The sequence below is a fragment of the Coccinella septempunctata genome, chromosome 2 (genome assembly GCF_907165205.1).
Source record: "Coccinella septempunctata chromosome 2, icCocSept1.1, whole genome shotgun sequence".
In the NCBI taxonomy this organism is placed as follows: Eukaryota; Metazoa; Arthropoda; class Insecta; order Coleoptera; family Coccinellidae; genus Coccinella; species Coccinella septempunctata.
This window is the reverse complement of record NC_058190.1, coordinates 6369830-6390402: the sequence shown is the minus strand read 5'-3', so window position 1 is coordinate 6390402 and position 20573 is coordinate 6369830. Positions and strand designations below refer to the sequence as shown.

The following is a 20573-nucleotide window of genomic DNA, read 5'->3' as shown; positions in this document are numbered from 1 at the left end:
GAGGAGAGTTAATGTTCGTTATCTTCTTTGGCCAAAGTTTGAATACGTTACATCAGTTGTAGATTTCAAAAATATTAATCCGAAGATGAAATGCATATGATGTAGTGGTTGGGAATGGGTATCTCCCGAAGGAATTAACAGATAATTACAAGAATGTTAAATTCTTCAACAAAAATCATCTTGCATCAATATAAGTTGAACGAATTGAAAGAAGTTTCAAGTCAAGATGAACTTCACCTTTGAACAACAATTTCACATGAATAAACAATTAACAGGACAACTGGCGCGTATTTGTGGTTGTTCATCTTAATACATTGATATAATAATAATAATTAGGTATTTATCGGTACCTAAAGATATTTAGAATGTATAGGACGAGTCAAATGGAAAATAGAAAAACCAATTTTCGGGAACTTATTCTACGATGACATTCATCGAAAATCTTGTAGTAAACTTTTCGCATTAATTCACTCAAACATAAAATTCTCAAATGCAACCACTTTTTTGGGTCTCCCAATACAAGGAAATTCTTTGTCATCCTCTTCATTCACAATCTTTCTGATTGTGGAAATATTTAGCTGAAATATAAGTCGTTTAGATTCAGAGGAAACATTATATAAATTATCTTACATTGAATGTGTTCGCTACCGTCTAACGTATTGTGGATTTTAGAATATCAGGGTTACCTACCATTTGAATGAGCGGACCTGAATTCTAAATAGCACTTCCTGAACCGATGTCTCTTTTGTCAATCACTTTCGGCATTTTCGTAATAAAACTTGATATTAGATGTGACAACGGCGTTATGACATTAACGACATTTCATGAGTGCCAACCTTACTCGTTCTAGTTGCAAAAACTTGAGAAAATTATTTCATGGTCAACCGACTGTTAAAATACATGTGAATGGAGTATAATTACCTATAAGAAGTATTCCAAATAGAAAATTTGTGAGAAGAGAACTAGAGAAGATGTAATCCAGAAAGAGAATAGAACAAAGTGGTATATTTTTTCTTGAATTGAATGCTATATTAAGAAACACTTTTGAAACATTTTTCAATAGAATTTTATCCCAAGCTAGAGGATTGAATCATGTCTGATTTGTAGTATTTTTATGAGAACTATAATATTATTTCCAAATATTCAATATCCTATCGATAAATAATTTACTCAACTTATTCTGTATAGAAGTAGTCTTTTTTATTTATACTCAAAGGTCAGAAACGTAAATGCAAATTGATAGGCAATTGATATGCGTTGATAGTCATACTAATTATTCTATATCTTGTCACCGAACGTCCTTCCTCGACATATAAAAAATCACCAAATTCCAACATGACTGCATTTTTTCATAAGCTTCCATTGGAAATGTTGAAATTTTGCACACAATTTCAACACAACTGCTTTTATTCTTATATTTATTCCTCAGAACATGTTCAGCTTTATGGTATTCGAGCGATTTCTACTCTCGAAAGCTCTTAGTTATTATTGTTCATTTGTTAGAAATTGGTGTTAAGAAGCAGGAATATATTCTCAACACAATTGTTATTATTGTTCAATCTAACATCCCAAACGACCGTGTGTCCAAATAAATATACAAGTCCCAAACCAACCCCTCAATTTTAATGATTGCAAGACTTTCCACAAACTCATTACTAACACTTACCTTTTACTCAAAAAAATTGTTATTTGTCAAAATCCGCTGTCACTTTATTAGGGATTCGATAGGGGATTGACGAAATCGAAGCTAAGAGTCAATTAAATGGGCTTAGGTATCCCTTATAATTTAGGGATCGTTGGTGAAAACAGGCATAAGACCAAAATTAACTATTGAACAAAATATAAACAATCACCCTTTACATAATGTATAAAAATTCAAAAAATCACATAGCTCTCCATGAATTTCATAAAAATCAATCAGGTTTTTATGGATTATGATACTTCTTTTAAATACACTGCGTCATTTCAAATCCCTCATTTACTTAGTCCGTACACAAAAGATGCTCATCTCGAACAAAAAGACGAAAGTGCCGCCTATAGGGATGGGGCGTTATTCCCTAACCTGTTATTTAACAACGGTTATTCGAAAAAAGCAATAACTAACCGTTATATGTCCTGAACAATAACAGGTTGCGCAGTAACGTTACGCGAACAGTCGGCGTTGAAAAAGCCGTTTATTCAGACCGTTTCTGATATAACAGTCGTCGACGTTGGCGTTGAAAAAGCCGTTTATTCAGACCGTTTCTGATATAACAGTCGGCGACGTTAGCGTTGATGGCGTTTAGTTAGACCGCTTATCATATAACTGTCGACGACGTTGGCGTTGAATAAGTCGTTTATTTAGACCGTTTCTGATATAACAGTCGACGACGTTGGCGTTGAAGCCGTTGAGTTCAGCAGAGAGGTTGTTTCTGGCGGTTATTGTTTAGTTAAACCGTTTCTCATATAACAGTCGGCTACATTGGACTTGTTGGCGGTTAGTTAGATCGTTTGTTGGCGTTTATTAACAGTTTACACTTTTCAAACGGATAACGTTGGCCATATTCTCGACTCTCGATCTCGGTTGATGGTTCTGTTACGTTAGCGGGCGGATGGGAGGCTGTTATTGGTACATTATGTTGTTCACATCGAAGTGATGAGATTGGATAAAATATCGGGAGGAGCACTCACCGCAGATATTAGCCGATATTAGCGTATTATTTTATTGGCTGTATAGAATTAATAAATCGAACTTGGAATAGGACGAATGGGTAATGAGAGTATCCAGATGAAAAAAACAAATGAAAAATGGTTATTAAAATATTGGGGAACACATTGAATACTCTAATATTTTTCATCAGTTGCGAAGTATTTCACTGGTTCAGAAAAAAGTAAATTTTTTTCACATTAATGTAACATTGAGATGAATGAAAGAAGTAAACATCCACAAAAATTATAATCAAAAATTTCCAACTCAGTCGTGACTCGTTTACACCCTAAATTTGTAGAGAAAACCCCTTAATCGACAAACCTTGAAGATGTTATCGGTTTTCAGAGCAAATAACGTATTCACCTGTTATCAACAACCGTTATTAAAAAAAAACCATAACGGTTGATAACCGTTAGTGAAAAATAACGTTATTGCCCATCACTAGCCGCCTATAGAATCTTTCCTAGCGACCACTCGTTCAGGTACCATCTTCCGGTCCTGCCTGGCCTGACCTCATAACATAGCGTACCAATTTCTGTTGGATTTTATTCAGATAACGATAAAAAGGTTTTTTTTTATGAATATCCGATAGTTCCAGTTTCACAGAACAAATCACAAGAGACCGTTGTTACTTAAAATAAATTTTTGTCGTGTTTCATACATGTCATAAAAGTGCATGCTGAATAAATAATACCAATCAATTTTGGATCATTTCCCAAAAACTTTACAAAGAAAATAAAATGCTAAGCACCCAAAACTTGATATCATATTGTTGGCTCAATATACTAAAGGTAGGCAGAGTCCCGAAGGTTCTGTGAAAATTGAGCTCTATCCGGCGCATAGTTTTTTTATTCATTTATAATTAATTGTTATATCCTATTTCCAAGACACCTTAGTTTGTACATTTTGTATAGTTGGTACATTCGAAATCTTTTGTTCGTACGAGAACTAGTGTTTGATTCGTTGTCTTCTCTTTTCAGGTGACAAATTCCGATTGGTCCTAGCGACAACACTCAGAGAAGATGGCTATCCAGATGGTTCTGACTGGAATCCCCAAGGGTTAGAAGCAGAAGGTTCTAGGGCCGACAGTTTCGAATACGTCATGTCGGGAAAAGTCTACAGGATAGAAGGAGATGAAGCATCGAACGAACAATCCAGTAGATTGTGAGTATTTTCATTCACCTATTTTTTTCTCAATGTAAAAAAAGGTCTCCAGGTTGTAATGTATGTGACCTGATACATGAACATCAGTAAGTGTTACTGTTTTTATTGTTGAGCTTGGTCCAAAATCTCATTGCCATTTTTAACTTTTTTTAATTATTATGACTATCTACAAAGTGTTGTATGTTATTATTGTTATAGAAATATTCTGAAATACTTTATTCGATCATCATGAGTTTTTTCTCTTCACTTGGGGTTTGGTATATTATTTTTTACAGAATATTGAAAAATAAAACTATTTAGATAACGGCTTCCCGTACATTATTTTCATAAACTTCTTCAGGGATACCCATTAAGAAAGCTTAAAAATTTTGCGATTTTTTCGAAAATTGCTGATATTCGATAAAAGTGTATCTTGAGAACATAACCATAAATGGTTTTTGTGGCCATAATTTGGTTATGTGGTATGTACGGGGTGGGCAAAATTCGATGGGATTGAATGACAGCTCTGTTAATGCAAGAGCTAGGGAAAAATGGATGGCACGTTTTCGACCCCGATTTTCGAAAAATTGTTAATTCCCAAAACCGAATCCCTCTATCTCCTTTTGTTTTCAAGTTATAAGTGAAAACACATTTTTCGGCTCTTCGTACTGGTGCCTCTATTTCGTAAAGTATCAGTGATATCGAAAAACAAATGTTACATTCTATAAATACTTTTTCGTGTAGACTACAGTGGCGTAGTCAGAGATTTTTTTCAGTCCGCCACTTCAGTGATATAGTGGTAACTTTCATTTTTTTGAAGATAAACTATGTTGTTTTCACAAATTCCAGTCCCATATTTTTTTCTGATTCAGAATATATAATATAAGTCGTACCTCTGATTGTTCTTCCAATAAAGAAACTCAAAAACTAGTTCGCTCAAGTTGGCAGGTCATTGTCATTGATAATATGATAATGAACTTAATGCTGCTTCCTATGTTGTGTCTGGTTATGAGAGATTTTAGAGATCACTTTCATTCCGGATATTCGAGAAGATGCTCGTGAAATGAGGAAATTATGAGAATTTCCATGACTATTTCATATTTGACAATTAACCTGTACTAGTACTGGCAGAGCCTTATTTGTGAACGTGTTTGAAAAGGCTGTGTCACTGGTATTTAGATTATATACTAGTTGAAAAGGTTTCGGAACATATTCAGTTGAATCCAGGTTTATAAAATTTCCTGAGAGTGATTCATTCCATATTGGAAACTTTTCATCCTTTCAAATATCCGGAATGAAAGTGATCTTCAAAGTCTCTCATATTAGTAATAATGGGTTGGACATATGAGGATATTGAATCAACTGGACTCAAACCTCTTGGCAAAACCATCGGATGTTATGCCGATCATTTTCGATTTTGAAACGCCCTTTGAAACGATCATAGCTGACCGTCCTAGTGCAATAAGTTTCGTAAATCGTTTGAACAAAAAGTCATCCACGTGGTTTACTGATGGATCAAAATCAGAAAGGTGCACCGGCATTGGCGTATATGTACCTAAATTTAGGATCTCCAAAGCCCTGGGAGGTGAACCCTCTATTTTACAGATCGAGGCACTGTCTGTTTACGTCAGGAGTGCTCAGGAGTGCCTTAAAATGAACCTCAAAGGTACGCACCACCACGGACAGCCAGGCCATGCAGAGGTCCCTGGAATCACACTGCCAGAGATCTCTGCTGACATGGAAGTACCATAATACCATGAAGTAAATGGCCAGAGGCAACAAAGTGACTCTACTATGGTTACCATGGCACTGTGGTGTTGAAGGAAACGAGAAAGCCAATGAAGTTGCAAAAAGAGCATCAAGGTTAATACCTGCAGGACCTGAGCCTTTCTGTGGAAAGTACCAATACAAGGCAGCGGTCCAACAATAGGAGTTGAACAACAGACTAATCCTCTGGAGAAACACTCCTGGACTCAGTCAAAGAAATTCGTTATGATTTCACCGACCTACACCAGAAAACTGCTAAAGCTGTCACGAACTGAGCTTTAGGTGATGGTGGGACTGCTGACAGGGCACTATCGGTACAAATATCATTTGTACCATATGGGTAAGTCAGCAGATGAGATTTGTAGGCTCTGTGGATCAGAAGCAGAAACAGCTGAACACATGTTATGCAAGTGTCAAGAGCTGACGGACCTAAGAACCACTCATATGGGGAAACCGGTCCTGGATACTCACGAGGTAACGGCTAAGGTCCCTAAGGATGTTGTCAGTTTTATCAACACCATTGACGACCTCCTTCGGTTCCTATGAATGAGTAGGGTGGAGAACAAAAGATCTACATGGTCGCAGTTCCCGAAAGGCTAATAGAGCCATAACGACACCGGTTCAAATAATGATAATAGTAATAATTTATTCTTTTAAAATCTACTATTTTGTTACAACTTAAATATTTGAAAAATAAACCTTAGGAAAGCCATTAAAGGCAAAGCCTGTGTCATTTATTAACCTGACACAATTTAGGAGCATAAAGTTCATTATCATATTATCAATGAAATGATCATGCCTGCTAAACTACATAGAACTAGTTTTCGAGTTTTTTCATTGGACGAACAATCAGAGACACGACGTTTGTTATATGTTCTGAATCAGAAAAAAATATGGAACTGGAGTATGTAAGAATAACACAGGGTTTATATTTAAAAAAATAAAAGTTATCACTATATCACTGAAGTGGCAGAAAGAAAAGAATCTTTGACTACGCTCAAGGGCGGTCCTAGACTGATTTTCTGGGGGGGTAATAATTGAAACAACAATTGAAATTTCAAATTAAGACTTCAAATAACACCCTATAGGTATCTCTAGGTAATATTTGCAGACCCTTATTTTATTTCTTAAAATTGTACAAGGAATATCTCCTTTTCATTTCATTATAATATTGTTTTTTTTTAGTTTTTCATATAAAAAATTTAAAAAATCGCTACTGCATTCAATATTTGTTTTTCCATATCACTGACACTTTACGAAATAAAGGCAAAAGTACGAAGAGCCGAAAAATGACTTATATCTTCAAAACAAAAGGAGATAGAGGGATGCGGATTTGGCCATTAATAATCTCTTCAAAGTCGAGGTAGGAAACGTGCCATCCATCCTCTTACGTTAGAGAGCTTTTCATTCAATGCCATCGAATTTTGCCTCACTCATAAAGATACCTAATTCAATAAAAAATGTTCGGCCATATCCACTAACGGAGAGATTTGGTCCGCAAGTCAAAAACTTTGATAAGATAATTCGTACGAAATTTTCATGAACTATAAATAAATTCTGCCTTATATAAATTCTGTACAAAATTAATTTTTCTCTACAAAGTTAAAGGGAAGGTGAAATTATAATCGATAATCCTGTACAATTTTCTGAAGTCTTCTCAAGTTCAAAAATAGATCAATGAATCGCATTCCTTTATAATTGAAGAAACCTGATTCATTGCTCTATTCTTGAAATGGGAAAAAGTTACACTGGTTCAATTGTCTACGTTTTTACGAATGGGCATAATGCAAAACGTTCGTAGTAATCCCATAATATTTATTTATGTATTCATGCAACTTGTCACTGATTAGCAAGTATAATGCGGACCGATAATTTGCTATATATAAGCGACTCATATAAATTATTCAAATTGACTCCTGCTGACGTTCTTTCAAACATACGAATACAATAAGATGAACAACCGTCAAGGAAAATGACATGTTAACCGACCTTATATCACTTAGTGGGGCCTCGTCAAACAGACAGCGAGGCGAAGGTGTGGCGAAGCGATTATAATTTTTATATCATAGAATCACTCGAGTCATGTCAAAAAGGAATGCGAAAGCGAGCTGTGGTGTTACAATTTCGCAACGGTCTTTTTAAGACAAAAAGTCTCTTAATTACACAAAAAATAGTACACATTGTTTCATTGATGAATGTACCGGGTGATTGTTTATATTTTACCCAGCTATCATTTAAATGGGCAAATATGAAATATTTCTTTATGGGCACTCAGAATTCAGTAACAGGAAATGCAAAAAAGCAAAGAAACTGGTATTTTTAAATTGAACATCCTGTATTTCATTTACCTAATCGGTAGAGCCGTTACCTCCGAGAAGAGTAACGGAGGTAACGGTAGAGCCTTTTCTTCTGTTTTCAAATATACCGGGTGGCCCACCCCAGACGCGGAGCTCTTTTTGAGGGAGTGAATAAAGATATTTTGAAAATCCTTTATTGTGGTGGGTGTAGGGTGTCCAAAAGCACAATTTAAAATTATTGTCATGTATACAGGATGTTAAAAAGTTACACCCTTCTCCACTCGCTTTGCAGGCAAGACTCCAAATGAAGGAATTTTTACAAACTGTTTTTTGGATAGTATTCCTGGATAGATGATCTATCGAATGTGATTCATTATTTTTGAGGCTCATGAATAGTTCTTCATGCAGAAAAGAACTCAACTTTTCCGTTTTGTTTATTTTGTTTTCATAAGTTCAACCTAGCGTGGTGTAAAAAATGATATGGTTACCTGAGAGCCAATGCAAGAAAAAACATGCCCCTTTCATTGAGATTCCAAAATGGTATACTATTTGTATTTTCAGCATTTAATACAAAATAAATTCTTGTTGTAATCAGTTGAGGCCTAGTTTAATGTAAACACTGTTACTAAAATGTTTAGCAGCTAAAATAGCAAGCAGAATAAAGAAATCATTCATAAGAAGGTATAGAGCATGTACTGAAGCTCATGGTGGCCTCTTATAGCATCTTCTGTGAAATTTAATTCAACGAAACGATACTCATTTCATGTTGATATGCAATAAAGCTATGATTCATTAGAGACTATAGAGCATGTATCAGAACTCATGGTGGCCATTTTAAACATCATTTGTGAAACTGTATTCAATGAAACGATATTTTAAAATTGTTATTTTGTCTCGTTTTCTTTCATTATTGAACCCCAACGTTGTGAAATCAATATTTTCATGTTAATTTCAAGTTATGAATTAAATTTCATTATTTTTGTAATAATGGTCTTGACTCAATGTAATAGGAATTAATTTTTAGCTTTTTTTCTTGATGACAAAAATGCTAAAATTCATTGCTAAAAATTAAAGAAAAAGGCTTACACCAAACTTTGCCTTGACTCGTTGTAATTGAAATTTATTTTGTATTTAATGCTGGAAATAGGGTAAGTTATACCATTTCAGAATCTCAGTGAAACAGGCATGTTTTCTCTTGGTTTGGCACTCAGGTAACCATATTATTTTTTACATGACGCTGGGTTGAACTTGGGGAAAAAAAGCAAAACGGAAAATTTGAGTTAGATCTTTTTTTTTATGAAAAACTATTTATGCGCCCGAAAAATGATAATATACATTCGATAGCGCATCTATTCAGGAATACTATCCAAAAAAAAATTTGAAAAAATTTCTTCACTAGGAGTCTTGCCTGCAAAACAAGTGGCGACTGGTGTGATTTTCTTGAATTTTCGAAAATCTCCAATATCTCGGAAACCAAGGGACTTTTACTAGATATATTTTTCTGAACCGCCATAAGGTCCTCTACCCGCAGGCACCATATTATCCAGTTTATGGAGGTGGTCAATTTCATATTTGATAATAGTTACTGTCAATACAAGGGACAATTCTATAGACAAAAAAAAGGATCTGCCATGGGAAATCCTGCTTCACCAATTTTTGCGGAAATAATCATGGACACACTTATATCATTTGTGTTTTCTAAGATAGATTTTCTTATCCCCTTCATTTACATCTATGTGGATGACATTATCACTGCCCTACCCAAAGATAAGATCCAAATTATGTTAGATTTGTTCAATTCTTTTCATGACGACTTGGAATTCACACACGAATTGGAGAACAATGGTACCATTCTTTTTTTAGATTTATTACTCATAAAAAAGGATAATAAAATAATTTTCGATATGTACCAAAAACCAACAGCTTCTGGAAGATTACTGAATTTCAAATCATTTCATGAGTTCAAACACAAAATATCAATTATAAAAAACATCAAAAAGAAAATCTTAACGCTCAGTCATCCCAGTTTCCACGGCAAAAATTTTGATTATTTCGCGAAAATGTTACAAGAGAACGGTTGCCCCAAACAATTGGTGAATAATATATTTTACTCCTCATCTTCTAACAATCCCATTATTACTCCAGTCAATAACAATGATACTACACCATCGGTAAAAAATTTTAAAGTTGTTTTCGTTCCGATTCTTACAAAACAACTCGTCAATGCTCTATCAAATAACAGCACACGTATTGTCTGTTATTACAAAAAGACAATAAAGTCCTTATTCTCCAGATTGAAAGATCAAATTCCCAAATTGTTACAATCCAATTCAATATATAAAGTCAATTGTAATGATTGTCAGTCATCTTACGTGGGTCAAACCAAACAATACCTTAAAAATAGAACGAAACAACACGAAAACGATTGTATAAGTGGTAACTTTTCTACTGGTCTATCTTTCCACCATAGGGATACGGGTCACACTTTCAATTTCGGTGAACCAGAAATTTTATCAAGAGAATCTAGTTTTGAAAAGAGAATTTTTAAAGAGATGGTGTTCATCAAGAGAACAAGGGACAATGTTAATGTTCAAGCTGATACTTCCACCCTAAATAATATTTATATAAATCTAATTAACAGATAGTTATGATATACCTCTTCATTGTTTCTGTTTTTCTGTTCCCGGTTTTTGTGTTGATGTTTCATATGTTGCGGCGTTGGCGTTCATTCATTCCCTTTGTCCATCAGTAAAATCGAGATTCCAATGTGCAATGTATCGAAACCAACAAAGTTTATCAAGTACTCGAAAGTTGAGCCCTCCAAAGCATTTTTGTTCATCATTTTGAGTTTTATTTAATGACTTTGTCACTGACAAGTTCTTATTTTGAGAAATGTGGGATTTCAAAGGTGAGATGCTGGGGGTTGATATTTTATGACAAATAATATACAGTCTAGTCAGTCTCCAAACAGAGAATTGTGTTGTAGTGTGATTTGTTGATCTGTTAAATCTCTTTGTGTATAGTTTTACTAAAGTTTTGGATTTATTTATATTATGCCACTGCGTATGTTCACATTTACTTAATTTATCGTTATTAATTTCTTTGTAGCCTGAGGAAGGCGAAATATTACGCCGAAACGTCGCTCTAAAATCACATTGTTTTATTCAGTTCCTTAAACCGAGATTGGTCTCCATTTGAAATTTCTGGAAGGAACGAGAATAGTTCATCAACAACCATATTATCCATTCATTACGCCAAACCCTGTATATGACAATAATTTTAAATTTTGCTTTTGAGCACCCTACACACACCACAAGAAAAGATTTTCAAAATATCTTTATTCACCTTAAAATGAACGCCGCGTCTGGGGTTGGCCACCCGATATATATGGCAAAGCTTCTTTTCGGGAATAATCTAGATCTAGAGCAAAAAATTCATGAGAATTCATCTCATCCCATAACCTTCGATTTTCTGTATTGAAGTATTCTACGTCCACTTTATTCATAGAATAATGTAGTGAGACTCAACTCAACAGTTGGTGATTATTTATTTTTATGCCTTTTCACTTTTACATAAAAAAAATGGAATTTCCCAGTGAAAAAGTTCCTGTCGATAGTTTTTATCGTTTTTAGATTCGAAAATAAAGAATTCATGCCACATTATCGAAATCGGCAAAATATCAAAATTTGGTTATATTGGACCAATGACGATATCGTGCAACGGTTTTCACTAATAGATTTTTCACGAAAATTGAGCCCAGGACTCCTTTCAACGTTTTTAACTATCTGGTCTAGAAGTACCAGAAACAGACAAAATCAAGCAATTTGGTAAATACCCTGCACAACTTTATATTTCTGCTTCAGCATGCCCTCAAATATTCGTAGCCCATTATTTGTATTGTCTGTCGGAACCATCACTCTAGACATTGAAATGACATTGAAAAAGTCCAAAAAAGTTTTAATATCAACTATAGATGTTGCAAATTGTATGCAAAAATGAATCTGAAGGTGATCTTTTGAGATGCAGGATTTTTTTGAGAGTTTTTTGACGATAAATCAGGGAAGTTGATACAAGCGGATGTTATATACAACAGGAAATCTGAGATAGTTGAAGAAGAAGGATATAAAAACTCAAGGCTGAGGAATTCAATCACCAACAATTCGTTTCATAGTGCATATCAACGTGAATTGAAGATGATGATGGACCAGAGGCCTACTTGATGATGATTTTCAGAGGGAGATGTGCTGGGAACCACCCTGTGTTTTCTGTATTTCTCCAGTGAACACAGCTGGTGGTATCTCAGTATATCTTCTTCATTTCTACAGTTCCTGATCATATTATGCTCCACGGCGGATATAGAAATTCCACACCGAACGTGACAGCAAATTTAATTCGCTCCTGAATTAATTATTTCACCGAGATGAGAAATGAAGACGTGAAAACGAATTGAGTCGTCTAGTTATGTGCCAGAATGTTCAGCTGATTTCGAAGGAAAACAGGAGACGGGAAAGTATATGGATTTTCCACGGAAATGATTCATCGAAGGCAGAATTTGCAAATTTTCACTGAAGTACATAATTTAAGAGGTATACACACTACACACAATATGCTGAAAGAGAAAAAAGAATTTCAATTTCTAATATTCGTTCTGCTGGTTTTACTGTTCGTTTTCATTTGATTACTTTTGGTGGAATATGAGAGAAATGTAAAAATAATTTTCTTTTTCGTTTCCGAATGTAATAATATTTGATATATGTTTTCCTATTGATAAAGGGAGGAGAAAATGTCATTAAAATTTTAATCGGCTCTGATTCCCTTTGCTATGGTAATGTTGGATTCACATTGATCAATTCAATTTCGACATTATTGCAAAAAAATGCGAAAGCTTTGAAATCTAAAAATATGTTCATTTTCATCTACTTGGTCAGTCAACAGTGCTCGATAACTAGGATAACTCCTAGAAATTTTGGGCTAGGAGAATTATTAAAACTTTGGCGGTATGGACTCTACTTTTCGCATAAGCAAAAATTATTTTCGACTTTATAGTGTGGTCCGAAATTGGTGAAAAACTGTACTTCCCTGGCTTTTCCAAATGAGAATACCAAATTTTCTGATTCTGATTCTACGTGGAATCCTGATTTTGAAATCTTCACTTGTCATAATTTATGTTTGTGTTTTGTTGACGTAGGGCACTTGTTCCGAAAATCTTCATGGTTATGATGGTTTAAACTAGAGATCATATCTTGAAAAGCGTTCGAGATGAATATATGATTTTTCATTATAAATGCACGATGGTTTTATTGTATTCTCGAAGTGTTTTCAAGTCTTCTGCAGTTTTTCGTATCACTGTACAGGGTGGGCAAATTTCGATGTTTCAGCACTAGAGCTTTTAAAGCAGTGGAGATAGACAAAATCTGATACCTCATTCTTTTTTTCTGAGAAACTAACAAGAGTAGTAGTCATTTTTTGCCACCTTCTTTTGTTTTGGAGTTATAAGCGAAAATTGGAAAAATGGCGATTTCGAAATAAATTTATATCTCCGCTAATACTGATGATAGAGCTCTGAAATTAAAACATTATACAGCCATTTTTTTAATCCAGTGGCGTGCTTGCTTTTTTAGCAGGATTTTTAATTACGAAGCTATGAACCAAAGTTATGTTTTTTAAATGGGAACACTAGTTTTCTGTGCCATTTTTTGAAAGCTTAATTTTTACTGATTTCAGAAATATATAACATCATATGATTTGTATCGATATAGATAATAGAAAATGGTCGAAAACCTTTTTTCTCAATATTTCCATGGTTTCAACTTTTGACGAGCACAGAAAAATAGAGCTTCCTATAACAAGAGCAGTCTCCTTCCGGCAATGTCATTCTTTCTATGCTTTTCAACAATTTTCACAAAATTTGAATCTTGGAGAAATTGAGTAAGAAGCATAGAAATGAAAGGACTAATAGAAGGAGACTGTGGTAATCATAAGATGATATTATACATTTTTCTATTCTCATCAAAAGTAGAAATCATAGAAATATTGAGAAAGAAGGTTTTTGACCATTTTCTATTATTTATATTGATACAAACCATATGATGTTATATTTTTGAAATCAGATTTCATTAAGCTTTCAAAAAATTGCACAGAAGTCTAGTGTTCTTATTTGAAAAAACATAACTTTGGGTAATAGCTTCGTAATTAAAAATCCTGCTAAAAAGGCAAGTAAGCCACTGGATTGTACTTGAAAAAGTGCCTGTATATTTGTTTTGATTTCAGAGCTCTATCGTCAGTATTAGCTGAGATATAAATTTATTTCGAAATCGCCATTTTTCCAATTTTCGCTTATAACTCGAAAACAAAAGAAGGTGGCTTGTCAGTTTCTCAAAAAAAGAGAACGAGAATGGGGTATCAGATTTTGTCTATCTCCTCTGGTTTAAAACATGTTGTGCTAAAACATTGAAATTTTTCTAAAAGTTATCGACCGATCAAGCACTGTTGACTCACCCTGTATAGTTGTCTATATTGAAGTACTTTTTGTTTACTTCATTTCATTTTGTCAAACTTTCGATCCTCGTTCTGATCTTGCTTAGAGCTTCTAGAAAAATTAATTTTTCTACGGAATCACACAAATTGTCAGTAAAACAATGAAACTTACAATAATTTGAGTTTTTAGATAGAGTGAGTAAAAAGTATAAGCATAACTACATATCTGTATTTACTGCCTATGTATTTTGTAGAAAACTCCTATGTGGAGGGTAGTTGAGTACATAATGGATACATCCTTTGTTACTGAGGGTGTTTATACCTATTTATTTATTTATTTATTTTACCCTTTTTTATACGAATGAAATTGAAAGTTTAACTTTTTTCGCGTGCCTACTTATTCGTATTTCGTCTGAATTTTCCCCTGTTTTCTGATAGATGAATCGGTGGTGATTTAACACCACCGAATTTTTTCATGGGGATAAAAAATATGTCTCACTACGTTGGAAGATTTTAATGTTATAATAACGCTAGAAATCTGCAGTATTTATACCCCTCGAAACTAGATCAGAAGAAGCATTCAATTTCCTTTATAAGGAACGTAAGTCACAATATTTTCATTTATTTTTGTGATAATGATTTTTGTTTCATCATTTTTTACATTTCATGTATAAAAGTATTTCAGCCACAAAATACGCAAAAAAAGAAAAATTCGAATTTAATAATTATATCCTTGAAATAAAAAAAGCTCCAAATCATCTTCATAAAAAAAGGTATATCCATTTCTTAACCAAAAATGTAGGGTTGCAATCAGAAGAACTTAACTACCATCCACTCCCTGTAGAAGGTGCACGACAAACTTCTCAATTATACCTGAGAAATTGCCTAACTTGAATTGAAAATATAACTGTTGAGCATTTTTCTATGTACAAAATAGAAAATACTGAAAATATTAATTTTGCGTGTTACTTTTTATACACTCTGTATTATAATTCGCTTTGAATAATACACCGAAGTAACTGAGTAAACACATCAATAATATCAAGGAAGGAAGATTATGAAACTAAATTACAAGAAATGTTGAATAATTAGAGGTAATTCAAAAATTTGAAGTATACTCATCAAGATGTTATGGTTATAGTTTATAGTAGAAGTCCCACTAGTTTCAAAACCATCCCCTTATTTTATTGATATAAGGGGATTCTAATGGATCCTGTCACCCCATACACGGAATTCTGTCGCTTTGCCACCTGCAATCCCAGGTAATTTCTATTCAACTGCGTACCTCTTGGAACATTGTTGACCGAAGACGAGGTGAGATCTTTTTCCACTAGATGTCACTACCATTCTAATTCATCTCAAAAGAACGTCCTGTAATTCCATAAAATTGTACCTCATTCGTAGATTTGTTATCTCTGCGCAGAGGCAATATCGTAATCAATGACGTTTATCCGAGATGCGATTATTGCTAGTTGAAAACTTTAACCAATACCCCGCCACGTGCACGTGAAATACCGTGCGCAACGGCAATTTTTGGAGGCCTTGACAGAGGCCAATTTATCAAACAAACACAAAAATTTTAAATAGTCCATTCAAGAATAATTGACATCTCGGGTGGCTATGGAAAATCGAATTCAAGATGGTACAAGGCTAGGTTGATATTGTGAATAAACATAGATCTCTAGATCTATTATATACAGGGTGATTCATAACTATTGGACATAGGCTGAGGGCAGATTGTTTGGACTAAAATATGGCGATAGGACCAAATATACCTCCATAAAATACTGCTGTGGAAAAAGATAGAGGGCGTTAAAGTTGAATTTTCAATTTTATTTCCACAAAATAAGTAGGTTGAATAGGAACTCAATCAACGTGTTATAGCGTCTTAATTTCAAGTTAGGTATTGGTTGAGAAGAACTATTATATTATCGGATATTAGTTTTTCTTCAAGAGACTTTTGTGATTCATCAGATAACCACAAAATTTGAGAACAAAACAAAGATTTCTGTGAGATTTTTTCCGTGAGCTTTCCAACGAGCCCACAAATGGTATATATTCCTATTTGAAAAACGTTGGATGGGGTTGCGGCTGAAGGGTTGAAGAAAAACACCAATTTTATTGCCAGAAAATAAGGGTAACTGAAAATCATAATTGACGGGTTTCAGATTTTTCATTTTGAGTTATTAGTTGAACAATATTAATTTAATTCCAGTCTGTAGGTATGTATATCATTTCTATGGTTTTTGTAAATCGAGGCAATTTGAAGATTCAAAAAAAAAAAAGTTTCGTTCTGAAATAAAAAAGAATGTACACTTATCTTATAATATCGCAGGAACTCAAAAGTAATTCCGGAAATATGTTTTTGTTAACGAATATTGTGAACATTATCCCGCTCTCTCAAAATATTCGTTAACAAAAATATGTCCGAAAAAAATATGAAAATAATTCAAGCTTTTTTTTTCAGCAGCATTTGGTTTGTTCACGGTCGAGTTGAATTTGTTTTAATTCGAAGCTTTGATTGAAAACAAAATGTCAAATGTCACATCATCAATGATGTGGATAGTTTTAATTAATCGATTCTTAAATTATTTTTTTCCTTTTTTGAGTTGATTTCAGTATCGTTTCATGTTGGTAATTGATGGATAAATTCAATTTTAAATAATCTGTGAATTATTTTCGTTCATATATTAGTTACCAAATTTTCATATCATACGATTATCGAAATTTTAACTAATTGAAGCCAAAAGTAAACACTTTTAAAAAAAAATTCAGTAGTACTTTTGTAATTCAATTCTCATTTGATAATTATCGAGATAAACTTTTGCGTTGGATTTTCAAAAAACTTTGTCTATATTTTTTATTGCATGTGACGTAAAGAAAATCTTCCCGAAGTTTGGTCACGTAATTCATGAACACTGAGTATCCTATGTGGTGATAAATGGATGAACTTAATTAACAGCAGAGTTCTCCGTTATCAACAGCTGCCCTCTAGTGGAAGTTTACTCGAGGTGGCGCTCATTTCTGCTCCGTCGAAAGAGATTTCAGACTCGCAGGTTATATACCAAGAGAAACGTCCAACATTCTCACACCAGGTGCCACTACCTGTTGAACTCACCTCACAAAAACGCTCCACCTTTGTATAAATACTGGTGTTCCGAAGTAAATCGTTAGCTTTGCGCAAAGGCAATATCGTAATCAATGACGTTTATCCGAGATGCGATTATTGCTAGTTGAAAACTTTAACCAATACCCCGCCACGTGCACGTGAAATACCGTGCGCAATGGCAATTTTTGGAGGCCTTGACAGAGGCCAATTAATTAAATAATGAAATTTCCTATCTTATCTCTTTCCCTTTGTCGTATTATACATCTTGAGTTACAGTTTTCTGAAACAGAAATCTTCGTAACAATCCTCTGATATTCGATTTCGTTTTAAACAAAGGCACTTTTTGACTAATTTGACCTGTACTTGTTACGTAATCGATTTCTACGAAACATTCTCTATCGTAAAGGAACTAAGGAACTGTGACAATCATAATTTTGAACAATGTGTACGTAAAATGTACGCTCTTCCATTGGTCGAAATTTGGTATTGCCATTAAAAAAACTAGTAATGACGTCATGTCTGGAAGAACCATTACGTCACAAATATGAGTCGTACGTCAAGAAATACTTTTTTTATAACAAAATCGACGTGCCATAGAATTTTTTTAGGAAACTTCAGTTTCAACAATAGTGACTTCATTCGTTATTTTTCGAAAATATTGTGTTTCTGTCTGTCCAACCAAGCACAGCGTCTTTCCAAATCTACATACGCGAAGGAAGATTCGAAATTATTTATACATAAAGAGTTTGATGACATAGGCGAAATTATAGCATAAATAAACGAATAATGATCTTGAGTTGAGAGGAGCTTTTGAAAATTGAAAAATTAGCATCTGGTATGGTATCAATCAAAAGTGTATACAGGGATGTCCGTGAAAGAAGGCGAGCACAAAAATACATCCTCTAGATTCTAGAAGGTGTTAACGAATTAACGGTTTTCCTTTTTTTTTTCACGAGTTCTGAAGAACACTGTGTAATATAACTATGCATAGCGTGAAGAACTATGCATAAGTTAAATTTACATACAACAACCGCATTAATAACTTGTTTTCATGATATGCTCTTCAATATAAAATATTTCAGTGTTTTTCGTAAACAGTTTCATTCGTTAAAATCCACTTCACAAAACTAACGGGGGTAAGGTTTTTTTACTGGGGCTTTTCCCTTAAGCTCCAAATTGTATGGTAACCCTTCAATTTTTATGTGAACTGTTTGATATTGAAAATTATCATGATCTTGGTCAACACAATATATATACAGGGTGAACCAGTTCAAAATATCCACTGAAATAACTCCTTGCGAAAAGCGTGGATTTTAAATGTCAATTAAGGAAGTTTCTTATAGTGGTATTCTGCTTTTTATCCGTATAAGTGACGAATCTGTTCGCTATGATCGATCTTTAAGTGTCCAAATCACTGATTCGTAAATAAAATTCTGGAAATGTTTCTGTAAATATCTTATTCACACTTTGAACCATTTTTTGAAAAATATATCCTGCAATCGTAAGTTTTGAAAATATTTGTGTATGTTTAATTTGTGTTCGTTTGGGGGATTCCAAGGATTATAGATATTGTTTATAATCCTTCGTAACATCTATAGTTTCAAAAAGAAAGGAGGGAAAAAATGTCCCTTCGTACTTGCTGCGAGTATTCATCCCAATTGGGTTAATACTCAATGCTACTCGGTAAGATAATACTAACATGATTTTTTTATACAGGGTGTTTCATTGGTAAATGAACATACGGTAATATGTGCTAGAGCTACCCTAGGCGAGTCCAAAAAACCCATATGACATAGGTCTAATCAATTCCATAACCGAGATACAGGGTGCTTCATTTATTCACCTAAAATTTGAATTTTTCATAACTTTTGAACCAATCAGTATAGTCGGTTGATATTTGGAATATATGATTCACTTACACAGGTCTTCCAACGATTTGTAACCAAAATAAGCAAAGAAAACATTTCTCACTTCGCTTTCCCTGGAGTTTTCTTTGAGCAAAACGACAATGAAATCCACTGGATATCATTGAACATTTTCTGCTCTTTTCAAATATCTCCATCAAATCCAAAAATTTTGATATCATATGTGGGTTTTTTGGACTCGCCTAGGGCAGCTCTAGCTCATGTTACTGTATGTTCATTTACCAATGAAACACCCTGTAAATGTAATACATATGTACTTATTAAAAGGTTTGAATTTGCGATTGATATAAACAAATGGTGGACGGTTAACATAATTTTCAGGAGGTGCAATAATTTCCACGTGGGTTCTATTTATACAGGATGAATCTTTGACTCGTACAAATATTTTAACAATAGATCTTGAGGTCAGAAGAAACACTTTCTTCCTATACAATTTTTCCTATTCGACCCTGATGAAAAGATATACCTACCTCCCCTGGAGAAATAAAATTATCTTCAGAATAACACAGCTCAATCTGTGACACATCTGTGGGTCTTTTAAGCAGAGTTGTATTCAGCCAAAATACCGAATTTTTCATATTTCGCAGATATTTGTTAGTTTTTGAACATCAACTTACTCTGAAACGACGAATTATATGAGAAAATATGAAGAATACTTTTATTTTATAAAACGTTCGAGTATTTGTTAGGTAGCGTCCAACTCAGTTTCAAAAGTTGGGTTCTTTGATATTTTTATGGTACGCAATGGTCTTAATGAGGCAACTGGAAGACGTGGGTGATATATTGTGTTCGAAAAAGATTAATCAAATAATTAAAAAACTATATTCCGAAATTCATTTCATTCGATAAAACCGTTGGTGTGATAGAACTAAAAATAAATTTTTTTTATGGATTTCCCTCAGACTGTATCTTTTAAATCGAGCCGGATCTGAAGAAATGGTGAAGGAAAAAAGTGTTTCTTTCGACAGCATAAATTTACTGTTGAAATATTTGTACGAGTCAAAGACCAACCTGTATACAGCTCCTAAAATATCTCCAAAATCCATAATTTTTGAAGAATCTGCGAAGGAATGAATTACAAATTATTTTAAATAACAGCACTGCTCAGTGAAATAAGTCTTCATTTTACTGAAATTCACTGGCGCCATTTTTGAAAGCCAACCGGA

The 20573-nt window shown here is 33.9% G+C and overlaps 1 protein-coding gene and 2 non-coding genes across 4 annotated transcripts in view; all 3 read left to right on the top strand.

Moving 5' to 3' along the window:
- The window catches only part of LOC123307277 (DNA-directed RNA polymerases I, II, and III subunit RPABC3-like), a 131720-nt gene that overhangs the window by 92840 nt on the left and 18307 nt on the right, over nt 1–20573 (top strand). For both annotated transcript variants that reach the window (XM_044889517.1, XM_044889518.1), the window contains exon 3: nt 3670–3853. In XM_044889517.1, coding sequence (XP_044745452.1) covers nt 3670–3853 — 184 coding nt within the window. The remainder of the gene's footprint in view (nt 1–3669; nt 3854–20573) is intronic.
- LOC123308838 lies at nt 15785–15925 on the top strand. The gene has a single exon (XR_006537183.1). It is a non-coding gene; the product is annotated as a U4 spliceosomal RNA (small nuclear RNA).
- Nucleotides 17546–17686, top strand: LOC123308836. Its single transcript, XR_006537181.1, has one exon. It is a non-coding gene; the product is annotated as a U4 spliceosomal RNA (small nuclear RNA).